This window comes from Pantherophis guttatus, chromosome 6 (genome assembly GCF_059756535.1).
Source record: "Pantherophis guttatus breed Tessera chromosome 6, ASM5975653v1, whole genome shotgun sequence".
Classification (NCBI taxonomy): domain Eukaryota; kingdom Metazoa; phylum Chordata; class Lepidosauria; order Squamata; family Colubridae; genus Pantherophis; species Pantherophis guttatus.
The window spans coordinates 77,253,803-77,270,363 of NC_142068.1; the positions used below are offsets into that span (position 1 = coordinate 77,253,803).

General features: G+C 42.0%; 1 protein-coding gene across 12 annotated transcripts in view; it reads left to right on the forward strand.

Moving 5' to 3' along the window:
* PALD1 (phosphatase domain containing paladin 1) overlaps positions 1–16,561 on the forward strand; it is a 150,639-nt gene that overhangs the window by 116,725 nt on the left and 17,353 nt on the right. For all 12 annotated transcript variants that reach the window (XM_034426020.3, XM_087871785.1, XM_034426015.3 and 9 more), the window contains one exon: positions 9,738–9,893. In XM_034426020.3, the coding sequence (XP_034281911.2) occupies positions 9,738–9,893 (156 nt within the window). The remainder of the gene's footprint in view (positions 1–9,737; positions 9,894–16,561) is intronic.

A 16,561-nucleotide genomic window follows, 5' to 3' on the forward strand; every position in this document is an offset into this window, starting at 1 on the left:
CACGAAACTTAATTCAAGTGTACCCTAAAGGAGCAAGAGAAGCAGGAACATTTTCAGTAGCTATTCTTGCAACTTTCTTCTGAAAAGCCAAAAGTCTGAAGTTAAATTGGGTTAGTTCATTTGTGGGAATATCATATGCTACCGTAAGTATTCATGATCAAGTTTTAGGATTTGCAACCACTTAGTAACAAGTATGAATTTGGCCCTTTGTCAAGTAATACAATGGCCATGAATAAAATTCTTTTGTAAAAGTCACTTTTGCAGCAAGTTTGACTTCTGGTGACTTCATATTTATATAGCTTTCTTGGCAACATTATATGACAGATTTGCTATCCTCTTTTCTGAGATGCTTTTTTTTTTAAAATTACTACCCGGTTCAGTTTCAAATTCCTTAGCAGTTTCCCATCCAGGCGTGAACCTTGCTTAGCTTCCAAGGCCAGACAAAGTCATTAGTTTTTTCCCCGCATGTTAAGACATCTTTAGAAAATTGCTGTACCACATAGTCCTTTAAAATCTTATCCCTAATGAAGTTTTTAGGTGTCAACACCTTCAGTTGCATATGGCTTTCCAACTGATAATGGGAAATTGCCTTCTTAATTACTACTAACTATTAATTACTTGTAATTAATCCCCATCCCATTTCTCTCATGTGTAAGATTCAAGAGTAAAAAAATGACTTGAGAGCAAATAATACAACAAGTGTGATTCATAACATATGGAATCCGAGTATACGCATTTCACTTAATCAAAATCAAACTGAAGTGGCGTAATCACTGGGTTACTACAGATGCTACTAAAGTCAATATTTTGTTACGTCTGTGTTTAGTTGTCTAAATCTACCGCCCTTGGCATTCGCAAGTTAAACGTTATTTCTGTGTGTCAGTCCTTGCTTTCTTGTGAGTGCAGTTGTGTACCCAGACATTGTGTGGTACTCGAAGCTAATCCCTTAAACATGAATTAATGGGTTCCTTAGGTAATGCAAATGAATGCATGTAAGCGTAAAATGCAAGCAATATTAAGCTTAAAAAGAAAACATGCATGGCTACAGGAAAGCCTTCTCTTTTACAACATACCATCTTGCCGTTTCAAATGCTTAGAAGAATTCAATGTGAAAAATGTCAGTGATCATTATTAAACTAAGGGACCTTCAAATTGTCATTCTACACCTCTTTTTAACTTGCTGCATAGATATGGTCAAAGGAGAACTCTCTTATTATAGACCAAACGTGCCCTACTTGCTCCTGTGATCAATACCTTGCAGATGTTCTGCCTGAAAAGAACAGGATGGGGCTAATCAGTCATTTATCAGAATAATGGAGTTGAAAGGGACCGTGGAGGTTTTGTAGTCCATCCCCCCTTCAAGCTGAAGACCCCTATACCATTCCTGACAAATGACTGTCTAATCTCTTCCTAAAAACCTCCAGTTATGATGGATCCATAACTTCTGAAGGCAACCCATCTGTCAAGCGCCGGTGAAATCAGGAGATTCAGGCTGTTCAAATGAGTATAAAGATTCATTGCAAATTTAATAAGCTCGCTACAAGAATCTGACCAACTAATGGTCAAGGGAAATGAGCGGGAGATAAGGGAGGGCTGGACTAGGGACTCATGACTTATGACTCATTTGACCCCCTCTCTTGAGCTAGTATGATCGTCTCCTAACTATTCCACTGATTAATTGTTAGCATTAAACAGAGTGTAAAATTTCAAAGAAAATGTCCAAGGGTTCTCTTAGCAACAAGCACTGTAATTACTTTACAAGGTGAAAGTGGCAGAGTGTTTTTTCTTCTAAAGTTCAACCTGCACTCATCCTCTACTTCAGACTGTCAATTTGAATGTTGTGATTCTTAGAGGCACTTTGCTAGTGTTGTTTCTGAGATCTAATCACATTCTACTAGAGCAGTCTTGAATACTAGGGGGGAAAAATCACATAAATGTGGTTTAAAAATAACTGCCTTCCAAACAGTCTGTTAATATTTGTCTTGAAATGAATCTAGTAAGTTTTTCCATACGTGGCTACTGAGACATTTTCATAGGTAATTAAACATTATAACTCCAGAAGTCTTTACCATAATTGGATAATGGGCCAAAAGAGAGAATGGAACTGTTGAAGCATCTAGATAGGATTTTATTTGGATTAAGCACACACATGCAAAAATATGACTTGTTTACAGGTACGCAAGGATCCTTTTATCCAATGGTGGGATTCAGCCGGTTTGGGCCGGTTCGGATGAACCGATTGTTAAATTGCTGCTGGCCCCGCCCCTCCCCACCACTTCCAGGAGTCCCTATGTGCCCCACTTTGGCTCCCAGGAGGCTGCAGGGAGGCCTACTAGGCCCAAAACGGGGTGCAGGGGTGTGTGACGTCCCCTTGCGGCCCGTTTTTGCTCCCAGGAGGCTGCAGGGAGGCCTACTAGGCCCAAAATGGGATGCTGGGGGATGGCCCGTTTTTGCTCCCAGGGGGTTGCAGGAGGCCGAGTGCTGCCTGTCAAACCCCCTGACCACGCCCACCATGGCCATGCCAACCCAGCCGGTCATTAGGGCAGAGAACCGGTTGTTAAATTATTTGAATCCCACCACTGCTTTCATCCTGCGACTGTCAGATTGGAGCAGGGCATCCAGTCACAGCATTGACTGTTCAGCGGGGTATCGAAATTGAGACACGGGGAGAAAGTTGCTGCTCTGTTTATGTTTACTGCCTGAAAGCAGTACAAGTGGATGTCTGCTTGCAAGCCTGCAGAAATGTGTGATTTAAAACCCAGACAGAATTCTGGCAAATGGACACGACAGTGGAGGTAGGAGATGGCAGATGCTTTGAATAGGAAACCGCATCGTAAGGTTCAGGTTGCTACAAAATAATGAATTCAGTATCTTCTGATTCTTTCTGATCTTTTGGCAATTACCCCACAGGTCCATTAAGTTTTCAGCAAGAGAGATCACAGAATACTTCCGCCTTATCTTACAAGGCTGCAGCTGGGCATAGATGTTTCTGAATGCTACAGATGTTGCATGGGTGTTGAAATAGAATTAAAAGTTCTATCTCTATTCTATCTGGGCTGTTAACTGGTTGGGTAGCTGCTGCTGGGCCCATATTCCAGCAGAGAAATCTGATTCTAGAATAAGTGATTTCATTACCATTTGAAGACTTCTGAGGCTTTTGAATCATATTTGGCTCCATTTCCTTCTTACACTTAATGTTTACTATGATCCAAAGAAAGTAGCTTTTTGAAAAATTCTGACCTTAAGGTGATTTTAAAGTTGGCTTTTCAAACATCGATTTAATTATTCCCCAACCATGAACTCCTTTTGGACTTAAAGAAGGAAGCAAATGAAAGATCCCTCTCTTAGTTTTTCATTGAAGCCGTATAATTGTACAGGTGATCCTTGCTTAAATGCTTGTTCAGTGACCGTTCCAACTTACAACGGAGCTGAACAAGTGGTAGTTGTAACCAGACCTCATATTTACTTTGGTTGCATCATTTCCTTGGTCACATGATGCCACCGGTCACGTGATGTGGTGCTTTAATACCATCACTTATCAATGGAAATTCCAGTCCCAGTTTCCCTCATTAAGTGAGGATTACCTGTACTGTGTCTCTCCATTGATATGATTGAATTACAGCTAGTCCTCGACTTACGGCCAGAATTGAGCCCAACATTTCTGTTGTTAATTGAAACATTTGTTAAATGAGTTTGGGACCCCCTTTCAGTTGTTAAGTGAATCCCTGCAATTGATAAGTTAGTAGCCCGGTTGTTAAGTGAATCTGGCTTCCCCATTGACTTTGCTTGTCAGAAGGTCGCAAAAGGGGATCATATGACCTTGGGACACAGCAACGGTCATAAATATGAACCAGTTGCCAAGCATGTGCATTTTGATCACATGGCCATGGGGATGCTGCAAAGGTCGTAACTGTGAATTATAGTCATAAGTCACTTTCTCAGTGCCGTTGTAACTTTGAACGGTCACTAAATGAACTGTTTGTAAGTCAAGGACTACCTGTACTTCACTGAAGCAGAAGCAACATTCAACAGAATGGGGATTGGTGCTTTCCACCAAGATTTGGACTCCTCTCTATGCAGTCAGTTTTCTGTTGTGGCCCGCCAGCGGCCTGCACGGATTGTGGCTGATCCCGACGATGAGGAGGCTGGTGTGGTGTCACACCAGCAGCCGGCGCTCGCATCGGACAGCGAGGAGGCTGAAGAGGATGTGGTGCCAGAGGCAGAGACTCAGCCAGGGCCTTCAGAACCTCCAGAGGCTCCTTCAAGTGAAGAAAGCGAAGTGGAGGAACCTCTCCTCAATGCTCAAGCACGCAGGGCTGCCAAAAGGCAGGAGTGGCTACTCAGGAGGAGGAGGTCTCCTCGAGAGTAAGGCTTGAGGATAATTGGCCACTCCCTTAGCCTATTTAAGTCACACACCGTTAGTAAGTTTCTTGCTGGAAACAACTTGTAATTATCATCAGAGCATTTTTGGAAAAGTCTTATCATATCTTGTTTTCTGGGCTGGTTGCCAACCTTTGCCGGACTTTGATTTATTCTTGCTACTTAATAAATTTGATAAGGACCGTTGGTGTGTGTCAATATCCTCGGGAATCCGGAGTTGGAGCAGAACAGTTTTCATCCTCACATACGTACACTGCACTCTAAGCAAACCTGTTTGGATAACGTGCTGTGAATTCCAAATTTGGGGGGGAAAACCAATGCTGCTTTAAACGAGTGCAAACTTAATTTAGAAACAAAAAAAAAAGTGCACCTCCATCATCAGATTTTAGTAGAAAGCAACCCAAGAAGCAACTTCCCACTTTTTGCACATGTTACCGCTTAATAGACCACCATCGCTCTGTCTCTCGGAAAGGAATAACCGGTCTTTTACTATTTTTGTTTCTCAAAATCTGCCTGCTTTTGTGGGCTTGCAAGTGGGAGTAAGCCCAACTGAGTTGAGTGAGTTTTACTCCAAGGTAAGCTGGGCACAGCTTCGTAGGCTTAGCCTGGCCCATTCTAGACAAGGCACTCATTGTGCTATGGCTTGGCTTATTCACTGATTTTTACGAAGGACTCCAGATGGCCTTTCCCCCATTTGTGAATCCCCTTTGTTTTTTCCACCCTTTCTCCTACTTGAAACATCCAGGAAAGAGAGAAAAAGTGGAGCGGCCCCATAGAATACCTTTTTTCTGGCAGTGTTGATGCCATCTGTTTGAAGGCCCTACTTTCCCAGATAATTGCATTATTTCCCCCAAGCTTCCGGCCTCTTTCTCGTTTGCTTTCGTTCCATTCTATAAAGCTTTAATTGCTAATTTCTACTTATAGCAAAGTGGCTACTTTGAGCTGGAGGCTGCGTGGTGTTTACATTCAGCCTGAAACTATGAATACGGACACACCGCCGCTGATGTCTACCTCAGTGATTGCTGTTGTGTGGTCATGACTCAACTGAGGTCAAAGCAGGGACAGAAGCGAGGATCAGGCTAATTCTTGGTTGCTGGAGTTTTTCAGGAAAAGCAGGACTATATAAAACTAGGGTTCAATTTATAGCTCGAAATCTCAACTGCCTATTCCTGGTTCTCCCCTTCCTGCCCCCTTCCACATTTATAAAAAAAAAAGGATGTTTGTAACATACTTTTTTTTTTCTATTTCAGGGGTCTCGGTGTCTAAAGAAAGAAAGTTTTAGTGTGGAGCTAAATTTAATGGGAGCTTGGATGACCAAATTTAAATGTGACCCGGGGTTAGATCCTTTCCTAAAGTTGCTGGTTTTGCCAACAGGAGCTGCTTTATTATTAGTTACTGAGGAAAGGGGGAGGTTACTCAAAGGATGCTAACCAAGGGTGAAATCCAGCAGGTTCTGGAGAACCCATAGTGGAAATTTTGAGCAGTTTGGAGAACCGGTAGCGGAAAGTTTGAGTAGTTCGGAGAACCAGCAAATACCACCTCTGGCTGGCCCCAGAGCGGGGTGGGAATGGAGATTTTGCAGTATCCTTTCTCTGGAGTGGGGTGGGAATGGAGATTTTGCAGTATCCTTCCCCTGCCATGCCCACCAAGCCACGCCCACAGAACCGGTAGTAAAAAAAATTTGGATTTCACCACTGATGCTAACCCTGTGTGGTTGTGGGACTATAATGCTTCTTTGGAGGTTCTAGCACAGGGGTGTCAAAGTCGTGTCGTCATGGCGTCGTCACGTGATGTATTGTGACATTTTCCTCCTTCACTAAACTAGATGTGGGCGTGGCCAGCGCATGACACATCCGGCCCGTGAGCCGTGAGTTTGACAGCCCTGTTCTAGTGTTGAAAGAACCGCTCAACTGCCGACCTTTTCGATCGACAAGCTCAGCATCTTAGCCACTGAGTCACCGTGTCCATTTGGGTTCAGTTCCAAGTGGGGAGAAAGACATTGGAAACATGGAGACTGCTTGAAAAGATGGTTTAATGGTGGACAGGACCACATGGTTTTGAGGTCCTGGGCAAAAAGGCACATGGGAGAGAGAGAGAGAGAGAGAGAGAGAGAGAGAGAGAGAGAGAGAGAGAGAGAGAGAGAGAGAGAGAGAGAGAGAGAGAGATTTATACCCTCTGTGGGGTTTTTGAATTTGAGTTTGTATTCTGATTGATTGTCAGACTCCCATGGGGCCACGCAGGGGTAACTTTGTAGGTTGTCTTTTGAGTCCCCAAGGGTTAGTTGAATCTTGCTGGGTGATGCAATCTCCCCAGGTGCCATGTGGTGAGTTCTGTTGCTAGATGGGTAGAGGGATAATCCTATCTTTGTTGGCTCTTGGGTAAGGGCATTTGCTTATGAATAGACCTAGCTATCTCTTAAGTGCTGACATCTGCTGACACCTGCTGTGGGCTATTGAGGAGGGTGAGGGCTATTAAGAATGAGTCTGCTTCCTGCCTAAAAAACATGTTTCTCCATTTCTCATCCAGGGAAATATAATATTCTGCCTTTTTAATATTTCCTAGAACATTTCATTCTTCTATGAGAGGGATGGGTGCTAACTTCCTATACTAACAAGAGAGTGCAGCTATTGCATACCCTTCACAGAAGATCACTACACTCCTATCTGGGATGGTTGTCCTCTTTCAGTGAAGGGGACACTCCCTAGGTAGCCAGTGTAGCTGAGTCAATCCTGGCGATCAATGGAGTGACAGATGTCACAGCCAGATCGTTCTCACAGCTGACTGTAAATGCTTAGAATTCTCCTTACTACATTAGCCCAGCCTGAAGGGGAGTCTTCCCGTACCATGCATACAATGTGGTTTTTAGGTTTCAGGGATGTGGCACTTGACGCTGTCCCACAGAAAATCATGTCCATTTTTCTCCACTTTAGAATGGTGGATTCGATTCTCTCAGTGGGCTTTGGGAGTTGGCCTCCAGGTTTGAAGGAGTGTCCACACTGGGGTAGCAGGATCCTATCTGGGTTGGTCACTGGGGACCAGAGGTTTAGTCTTCTGAGCTTTGGGACTCATGGCTGGAGCCCATCCTCAGGGAACTTCTCTCTGAATCAGAAGGTGTGCTTTGGGCTATGCATAGTATTTATGGGGTGCCTGGTTGCACCCCATAAATACTATTAAGTTGTCAGCCATTAACACCCCAGCCAACAACTAAAAAAAGCCACATGCAACCAGGCACCCCATAAATACTATTTATGTAAATATTTATAAATATTTATATAAATAATATTTATGGCTGACTATTAAGTTGTTGTAGGGACGCTCAGTGGCAAAGACGCTGAGCTTGTCGAACAAAAAGGTCGGCAGTTCAGCGGTTTGAATCCCTAGTGCCGTGTAATGGGGGTGAGCTCCCGTTACTTGTCCCAGCTTCTGCCAACCTAGCAATTCAAAAGCACGTAAAAAATACAAGTAGAAAAAATAGGGACCACCTTTGATGGGAAGATAACAGCGTTCTGTGCACCTTTGGGATTTAGTCATGCCGGCCACATGACCACGGAGATGTCTTCGGACAGCGCTGGCTCTTCGGCTTTGAAACGGAGATTAGCACCGCCCCCTAGAGCTGGGAACGACTAGCACATATGTGCGAGGGGAACCTTTACCTTCACCTTGTTAAGTTGTTGGCTGTTGTTTCCTTGTGCTGCCAAGTCCTTGGCTCCTAAGTACCTGATAAGCTGGTGATAAATCAGCAGTCCTGTTGATTGACAAGGGGACTGGATTCCAGCACGGGTCCAGAAGCTCGGAAGAGTAGGTGACTGACCAGGATTGGATCCTGCAACATTATCCTGGGACACATATAGTAGCTTTCATTCATGAGACTGCGATAGGCTGATGGAGAAGCTTGCAAGCTGCTTCCAGAATTGGGCATTTAACATGGACAGGTATTAAAATAGGAAGGTTGAACCAAGTCTGAAAGTAATTGTTTTCAAGAGTCACTGTCACCTTGATTTGCAGGAATGCAGTTTTCTTGGGATGGAAGGATGCAGGATTCAAAAGAAATGGACAAACATTCCTAATCTAGGGAACTTTCATCCATTCAACCATTTATTGGTTCATTTCTCCCTCTCTCCCAAAAACAAATTGTTTGTGCCACTCCACCCCAATGCCGGTGCTTCCCTTGATCCTTTCAGTTGATTCGTGTGAGAGTACCAAAATCAACATCTGGCTAGAGGTGTGTCCTTGCTTAGCACTTTTGAGCAGCTGCGGTGGTATTTGAAAGCAAAGGGGTGCCACCAGTCCCAGCTTAGTCCCTTGTCAGTGGAGTGTAGTTTTGATTTAGCATTTCAGATACAAAACATTTAAAGGGTACTCCTGTGCCATTCTGCATGACAGATGTGTTCTTAGCTTTTATGGAATGTGTCAAGCTTTTTGGCAGTAAACTATATCTGAAAATGCACAATTCTCACAGCCTCTTTTTCACTAAGATTTATTGAGAAGATTCAGTTCCACAATTGAACTATTTCCTTTCTGGAACCCATAAATCCCTGTATACAGTAGGAAGGCTTTTCTTTGTCTTTCTAACTGCCTTCCTTTGATCTAATGGAGATTATCTTTTTTTCACTGATACAAGAGATATTTTCAATTGCCTATTCACATAGGTTCTGGACTATCACTCTACGAATCCATTCCTCTGTATCATGTGACACACTTACCATGCTTGTATCTCACTCAACATTTGGCACACATTTTAGCTTTATAGATTGTTAAAATCTGTAAGAGTTTATGTCACACCGAGTTGAATCTAGCAACAGTTCTTCCAACTGCATTTTTGACTTGACGCTCCTGATAAAGGTCAGGGTTGTGTCTGAAATTTCACGCAAAATGTGTGTTGCGTTACTTCTGAACTCTGGATCTTTCAGATACATTACAAATATGTAGTGTGTGCGTGTATGTGTCTATATGCATGTACAGTATGTATGCATCCATGTATGAAATCTCCATCAAATTGAACTTAATCCATTTTTGGCAACAATGTGGACATGGTCTGCCATTGCTGATGGTGGAATTTTTTTTTTAATTCATCCTGGTACTCTCTCATCCATACACTAATCAGGTCTAACAAAACTTTGCTTTTGACATCAACCATAGTTGAGTAGATGGCTAAGGAACCACTTTGAGAGCTCATCCCAACTGTTCTATAGCTTTTGATCAAGAAATAATCCCCAGAATTATGTCTGAGCTGTAATAGTGGTGTTTTGATGTTTTTTCTTCATACTCTTTGTTAAGATGCAAATCAACCTGCCCATCTAAGAGTTGAAGGGCATCTGATTCCCACCATTAAAGCCTTTTAAAATTACTGATTTCAGGGGAAAACTGCAAAGGAGGAAGCAGAGATACAGACCTTACAACTAAGGAGCCTGCAATTCTTGGAACGCTATATTTATCTCATTCTGTTCAACGCGTATCTTCACTTGGTGAAAAAGGACTCCTGGGAGAAACCTTTCAGTATCTGGATGCATGAGGTCAGTAGTCTTCAATGCCAACTGATAGCAGTTGGATAACATTTTGTAGATTTTTGATTTTGATGTGCAGTGCTAACCTTAGTGAATGGGGGAGTTAAGGCAGACAGGAAATATCTATATCTGAAGATGAATTTGCTCTCAACAGGATTCATGGTCTATTTCCTCTTCTCACAGCTTTAGGTAGTCCAAACACCTATTGTAGTTTCCGGATGCAATTTTTCAGAACTTGTTGAGATGCATTGTTTGCACATATTTTGAAGCAGTACAATAATATTCGTCATGAATTCTTAGATAAATAAATAATAGGATGCAGTGATAATCTGGATCTGAAAAAATCGATGTATCAAAGACCAAGGTTTAATAGGGAAAGTGGTGTGAACTTGAAACATAAGCATAAATATATAAAAAAAAATGAAAGCAAGTGGATTAATTTTCATCCCTCGGTATTATGTTAATTAAAGATAGGAAAGTTGGGAAGAAGCACCAGCTGCTGATAGAATAGTTGGTGACATGTGGTCTGTTATGAGAAAGAATGTTTGTCAAGAGAATTTTTTAAAAATGCCATTAATATATTTCGTTAATATTTTTGTTAAGTTGTATGCTTTGGGAAGAAGTGTGTGTCGTAAAATAGGAAGAGATTGGGTCAAGAACAAAGGGAGGTATGAATTAATATGGCTGGAATACAAAAGTGGGTAACGGGTACCAAAGAAGTGTGTTAAAATAGTTTAATCATATAGAGCAGTGATGGCTAACCTTTTCCGGACCAAGTGCCCAAAGCGCACATGCGCGCACCCAAACTCCCAAAATGCAATGTGCATGCAGCCCCTGTGCATGTGCCCCACCCCCTGTGCATGCGCTGCAGAGACCCAAAGACCAGGTGGACGGGAGGTGCGCACATGCGCAATAGACCTGAACTGGGGCGACGGCTCGCATGCCATCAGAGAAGGCTCTGCGTGCCACCTCTGGCATGCATACCATAGGTTCACCATCATGGATATACAGAGTATGAATGAGGATGGAATTATGGTATGAAGAATAAATGTTTCAGGAGGAAAGGAAAGACTGAATACTACTATCTGGAACGAGCTGCCCCCGGAGATACGGAGGATCCTGGATCTGCGCACATTCCGCCGTGCTCTTAAGACCCTCCTATTCCAGCAGGCCGGCCTGGCCTAATTTTCTCCCCTTCTTTTAAATTTTTTAAACTGAAATTTTAATTTGTTTTTAAATTATTGGGAATTTTAATTGTCTCGGGCGAAATTATTTAATTTGGTTTTAATTATGTTTTTTAACTTTTGTATTTATGTGTTTTATTCTGTGCCTGTTCACCGCCCTGAGTCCTTCGGGAGTAGGGCGGTATACAAATCTAATAAATGAAATGAATGAATGAAATGAATAAACTGATTGGATGGAATTGATGAGCTGAGAAGTTTAAAAGCCACAAGGCAAGTACCGTATGAATCAAAGTATCAATATGATAGAAGTAAGGAAGATCTGCAAGGACGGAAAGACATGGAGAGCAGTGTGATGTGCATTGCTGTAAGCTAATTCCTCCTCTCTTTAGTTTCTTTGGTTTATTACTTTGTACTCATGTCTCATAATGTTCAAGGCAGTTGAGTGTCCATAAACAAGTGGAAGGAGAAAGAACCATCAGCTCCTGGGGTTTGTTCCTTGGTTAGAGGAAAGTCATAGGTATGCCATGATTGTTGGGACTGGGAAGACAGTATAGAGAGGGAAGGAAAGCAGGTTGAGAGAGAGTGGTTAACGCATGCATTAGGTGGATCAGTCCCTCTAGATTGGCAGGATTTAATGGGACTGTCCAAGCATGTCTTGGACATCTCGCAGGAACTTAACAGCTTCTGGGTTATAGTAGACTTTCCCTGCTTATAAATATATCTTGCTGGATTTGGCATTTTAGTCCACTCATCAAGTCCTTCCCAAGGACCTGGGATAGGCAGATTTTGTTGTTTAATAAATTAAATGTATTTTTGCAGGATGTACAGTAAATTGTTCCAAGTAAAGCTGACTTTTACAACTGATTAATGGTAATTTTTTTCTCAAGGGATGCTCCATATGGTTTTGGATTGCACCCAAAGAGCCTATTATACTATTGGTACTATCTTTGTTTCCTTTTGCCATTCTACTTCTATTTACGGTTCCTTTTTACTTTGTGATTTTTGTCCACTTCTTTCTCTTTCCCTCTGTCTCCAGGTATTGCGATGTCCACTATCCAAACTTTTTTTTGTCTTTCTTATTGGCACTTGTTAAGTCTGGGGTGTTGTGCAGCAGATACTTCTTTTTTTGAAATCTAAAGTCCCAGAACACTTTAGCTTCTTCATTTTTTATGACATCATCTGTGTTGTGGTTCCATCAGTTCTTGCTTGCAGACAAGTAGTCTTTCTTGCAGATATTCCAATGTGCTGTTGTTATTCTTGCTATTGCCATGCCTTTGTTTGTAATGCCATATTCTTGCAAGAGCTGGTTAGATGGTCTACTGTTTCTTCAGTTTCTTTGCTGAGACAGAACTTGTTGTCTTCTCGATTCTGGTTTTATATGCATTTGTTTTTAAGGCTTGGTCTTGCATCGCCAGAATGAGCCTCTCTTTCTTTTTCTTCAACTTTCCTGCTTTGCCAGGTGTTGTTGTTTCTTGGTTTGCTCTTCTTGTGCTTTAACTGACATTTAAAATGTGGCTCTTGGTGCTCGAATATAATCTATCTATATAAAAATGGTTGTGTGTGTGTGTATGTTCCAGCATAACTCGGGAATGCCTCAAGCAATTTCAACCAAACTTGGTACACAGATGATTTACTCTCTGAAAACAAATACTTGGGGGGGGGACACCCCTAAGACCCCTCAGGGTGTGTGTTCTGTTAAGATACAGACTGTTGTGCCTTAAAATGGCTTCTACTGTACTGCTTTAAAATGGCTTCTACTGTGCAGCACAGAGGAGTTGCCATGGTAACGGCTTCACAGTACTCCACAAGGGGGCTCCCTCTGGTAAGGGGGAAAATCCAACATTAGAAATTACGTTTGGTCCGGACATTTTCAACAAGGCTTTGATTATTCTTGAGGACAAATGTATGGCCATGATCAATGAAACATTACTGCATCTCGGCCTGCCTGCACCACTACGAGACCGACACGACATACTTCACACAGATTACATATGAGAAAAGAACTACAACGTCGAACAGCTTAGTGCATATATCGCAGACAAGAAGCCACTTCTAAATCAAGATCAGAAAAAAGCATACTAAATGATCATGGATCAGGTAGCAAAACAACTAGGTGGTACCATTTCACTTGACGCTTCTGGGGGCACAGGGAAAACATTTTTAACTAATTTAATTCTCACCAAAATCAGGGCTCAGGGTGAAGTTGCTCTTCCTGTCTAATACAGGATTGAGATAAATAAATACCCGGGCAACGCCGGGTTATCAGCTAGTGTTGGATATATGCGCCATGATCCTGCCATGCAGCAATGTAGTTTTCCATTAGTGAGATAGCTTTGCTGAATAATTACTATTGACCATTGGAGGATTATATTAAAAATGGGCAAGTATAAAGACTTTTGGAGGACCAATCTTTCTTTCTTTACATATACATATCTGTACAGTGTGAAACAGTGGGGTGACAAACCTTTATAGGAACAGCATTTTATAGTCTTGGTTTTTTTGTTTCTAAATTTACATGACTGCTCTCTTAATCCGAATCATTGCTCATAGCTGGTTATAGCTTTCAAAGAGATCCTTCACAGGCCTAAAGAAAGACCCTGTTTTCTATTCCCGGTCATTATTGTTATGGCAGAATGCATTATCCTTGCATTCCTTGTAGATTCATTCCCATGAACAACAGCTGTTCTTGTAAACTGTCGATGATGTTCATTATTTCTCAGAATATCTTTATTGAGTAAGCCTCTGTGGCAAAGAGCAAAGGCTAAACTAAGTGGCTTCAGAGGACCAGGAACTGTCCACAAGCCAGAAGTTTTAGCAGCTGTGGACAGGCAAGGGGGGAACTATTTATTTATTTATTTTATTTGTTTTAATTTGTATACCGCCCTTCTCCAGCAGGACTCAGGGCGGTGAACAGCCAGAATAAAACAGAACATACAAAATTTAAAAACCGTTTAAAAATAATTATTTTTGGCCGCAATTTAAAACAAACCCAATTAAAATCAATTAAATTTAACCAAAACTGTGGGATCAAGACAGCCTGGCTAGGTGAAATAAATAAGTTTTCAGGGCCCGACGAAAAGTCCGGAGGTCTGGTATTGTACATATCTCTGGGGGGAGGTTTTTCCAGAGGACGGGCGCCGCCACAGAGAAGGCTCTCCCCCTGGGGGTCGCCAGCCGACACTGTCTGGCAGACGGCACTATGTTTGAAGCACGGCCATTTTAATTAGAGTGATGAGGACAATTGGTGGGTTACAGTTTCCTTATTCCTGACTACTTGATATGCCTGCAGCCCTTGTTCTCTTTGGGGAAACGGCTAAACTCCTTTACCGATATACCCAGCTGAAAGGATTCAGCTGACTTCTTGCAATAATGCAGTCCCAGGTTTTAGCTGCAACCCCTAATTCTTAAGAAAGCATGTAAGGAGGACATCTGTTCTTAGATCTCCTCATAAATCTTATTTTTTGGATCTAGGAAACCTCCATCTAAACATGACAGTCTCATGTTCACCAGATCCAGAATGGAATTAAGGAATATGCTTTGTTTTTCTTTGTGATAACTATAAATCATTATGTAGCCATCTTACTATATAGTGTGCTTTAGCCCATTAGTTTTTCGTTCTCCATATCACCTTGCCAATTGGAAAGGAGCATTTTGAACAGTTCCCTGTTCCACTTGGCCAAACTCCATAGAAAAATGATTTAACAAGTGTGCTAAGGTAATGTAAATCCCAGCATGGAAATTTTGGGAGTTGTATTCCTGACACACCTAGGACTAAAGAATGCCAAGTTGTTACTTGATAAATGATGATGAAATATATCCCTTCATTTAGAATGTTGTTTCTTGGGACAGAGATCAATCGTGTCCATCACAGGACAACAAACAACATGTGTACAACAGTTCTTTGGGGGAATTAGTACAGACCACAGATAAGTGATGTTTGACTCCCTTTAGTGTACCAAAACCTCTAGAAAGAAAGAAAACTAAAGCTATCCCTTATTTCCAGGATTTTCCTATAACTCCTATAGATTCTTATCTATCTATCTACTGTTTTCTTGTTTGTGTGCATATATTTTCTCTCTCTATGTTTCTGTGTTTCTTATTTTAATAAGAAATAAAGGTTGGTTGCCACCTCTAAAGCGCTCCATGGTTTGGGACCTGGCTATTTACAAGACCGCCTTCTGCCACCGATAGCCTCCCATCGACCGGTACGCTCCCACAGAGAGGGGCTCCTCCGGGTGCCGTTGGCTAGGCAATGTCGGCTGACGACCACCAGGGGGAGAGCATTCTTTGTGGGGGGCCCTACCCTCTGGAATGAGCTGCCCCCGGAGATTCATAGGATTCACGACCTTCGTACCTTTCGTCGCGCCCTAAAAACATTATTATTCCAACAAGCAGGGCTGGCCTAAATAATAATAACATTTTACTATTTTAATGGGTTGTTTTATTAGAATGTTTTGGCCAATTTATTTAATTGTTTTAAATTGCTTTTAATTTGTATATTGTCATGGTTTTATTTTTGGCTGTACATTGTCCTGAGTCCTTCGGGAGAAGAGCAGTATAGAAATTCAATAAAATAAAATAAATAAATAAATAAATAGGTTTCTGTGGGTTTCTGTGCATTTAAGTCATGCCTTATTCCTATGGATTACCATGAATTTCTATTCCTTTTCATTCTTTCTCACATTTGATCTTCTATAGGTAGGCTGTTGTGTTAATTTTTAGACTTAGCCACCACTCTCTTTGCCTGGTCTTAGGTGTGGAAGGCAAAGAAACTGGTTGTTTCTCTGTTGTTTCAACCTCAGACTTTTAGCTACCCCAGGTTCGGCTGCCTTGATTTTGAGCTAATGTTTTCTAGTGATGGAGAACATTCTTTGCATGCCAGAGTTTTTAGGTTTAATCCAGTACTTCGGACGCGGTGACTCAGTGGCTAAGGTGCTGAGCTTGTCGATCGAAAGGTCGGCAGTTCAGCGGTTTGAATCCCTAGTGCCGCGTAACGGGGTGAGCTCCCGTTACTTGTCCCAGCTCCTGCCAACCTAGCAGTTCGAAAGCACGTAAAAAATGCAAGTAGAAAAATAGGGACCACCTTTGATGGGAAGGTAATAGCATTCCATGTGCCTTTGTCGTGCGAGGGGAACCTTTACCTTACCTTTTACCAGTACTTCTCCAGAAAACAGCTGAAATTGTAGAGAGCCATTTCCCATCAATGTAGACAGTGCAGAGCTAGGTGGCTTAATTGTGAGATTCCATAGAAAGCAGTTAACTTTTCCTAATCAAGGTAATATATTTATTCAAGAATATCAGGATAGCTGCCCAGCGAGAGAAGCCCGTCTTCTCACAAGGAAACAGCACATGGCGCAGTGTAAAGGTTAAGAGAAAGGAAACTTGAAAGTTATATACTGTGAAATAAGCAGAAGCATCCAAGCTCTAACCAACATTGTGATAGTTCAGAGAATAGTTGCCTCAGAATGAGTCATTCAGACAGAAAGCTGAGAG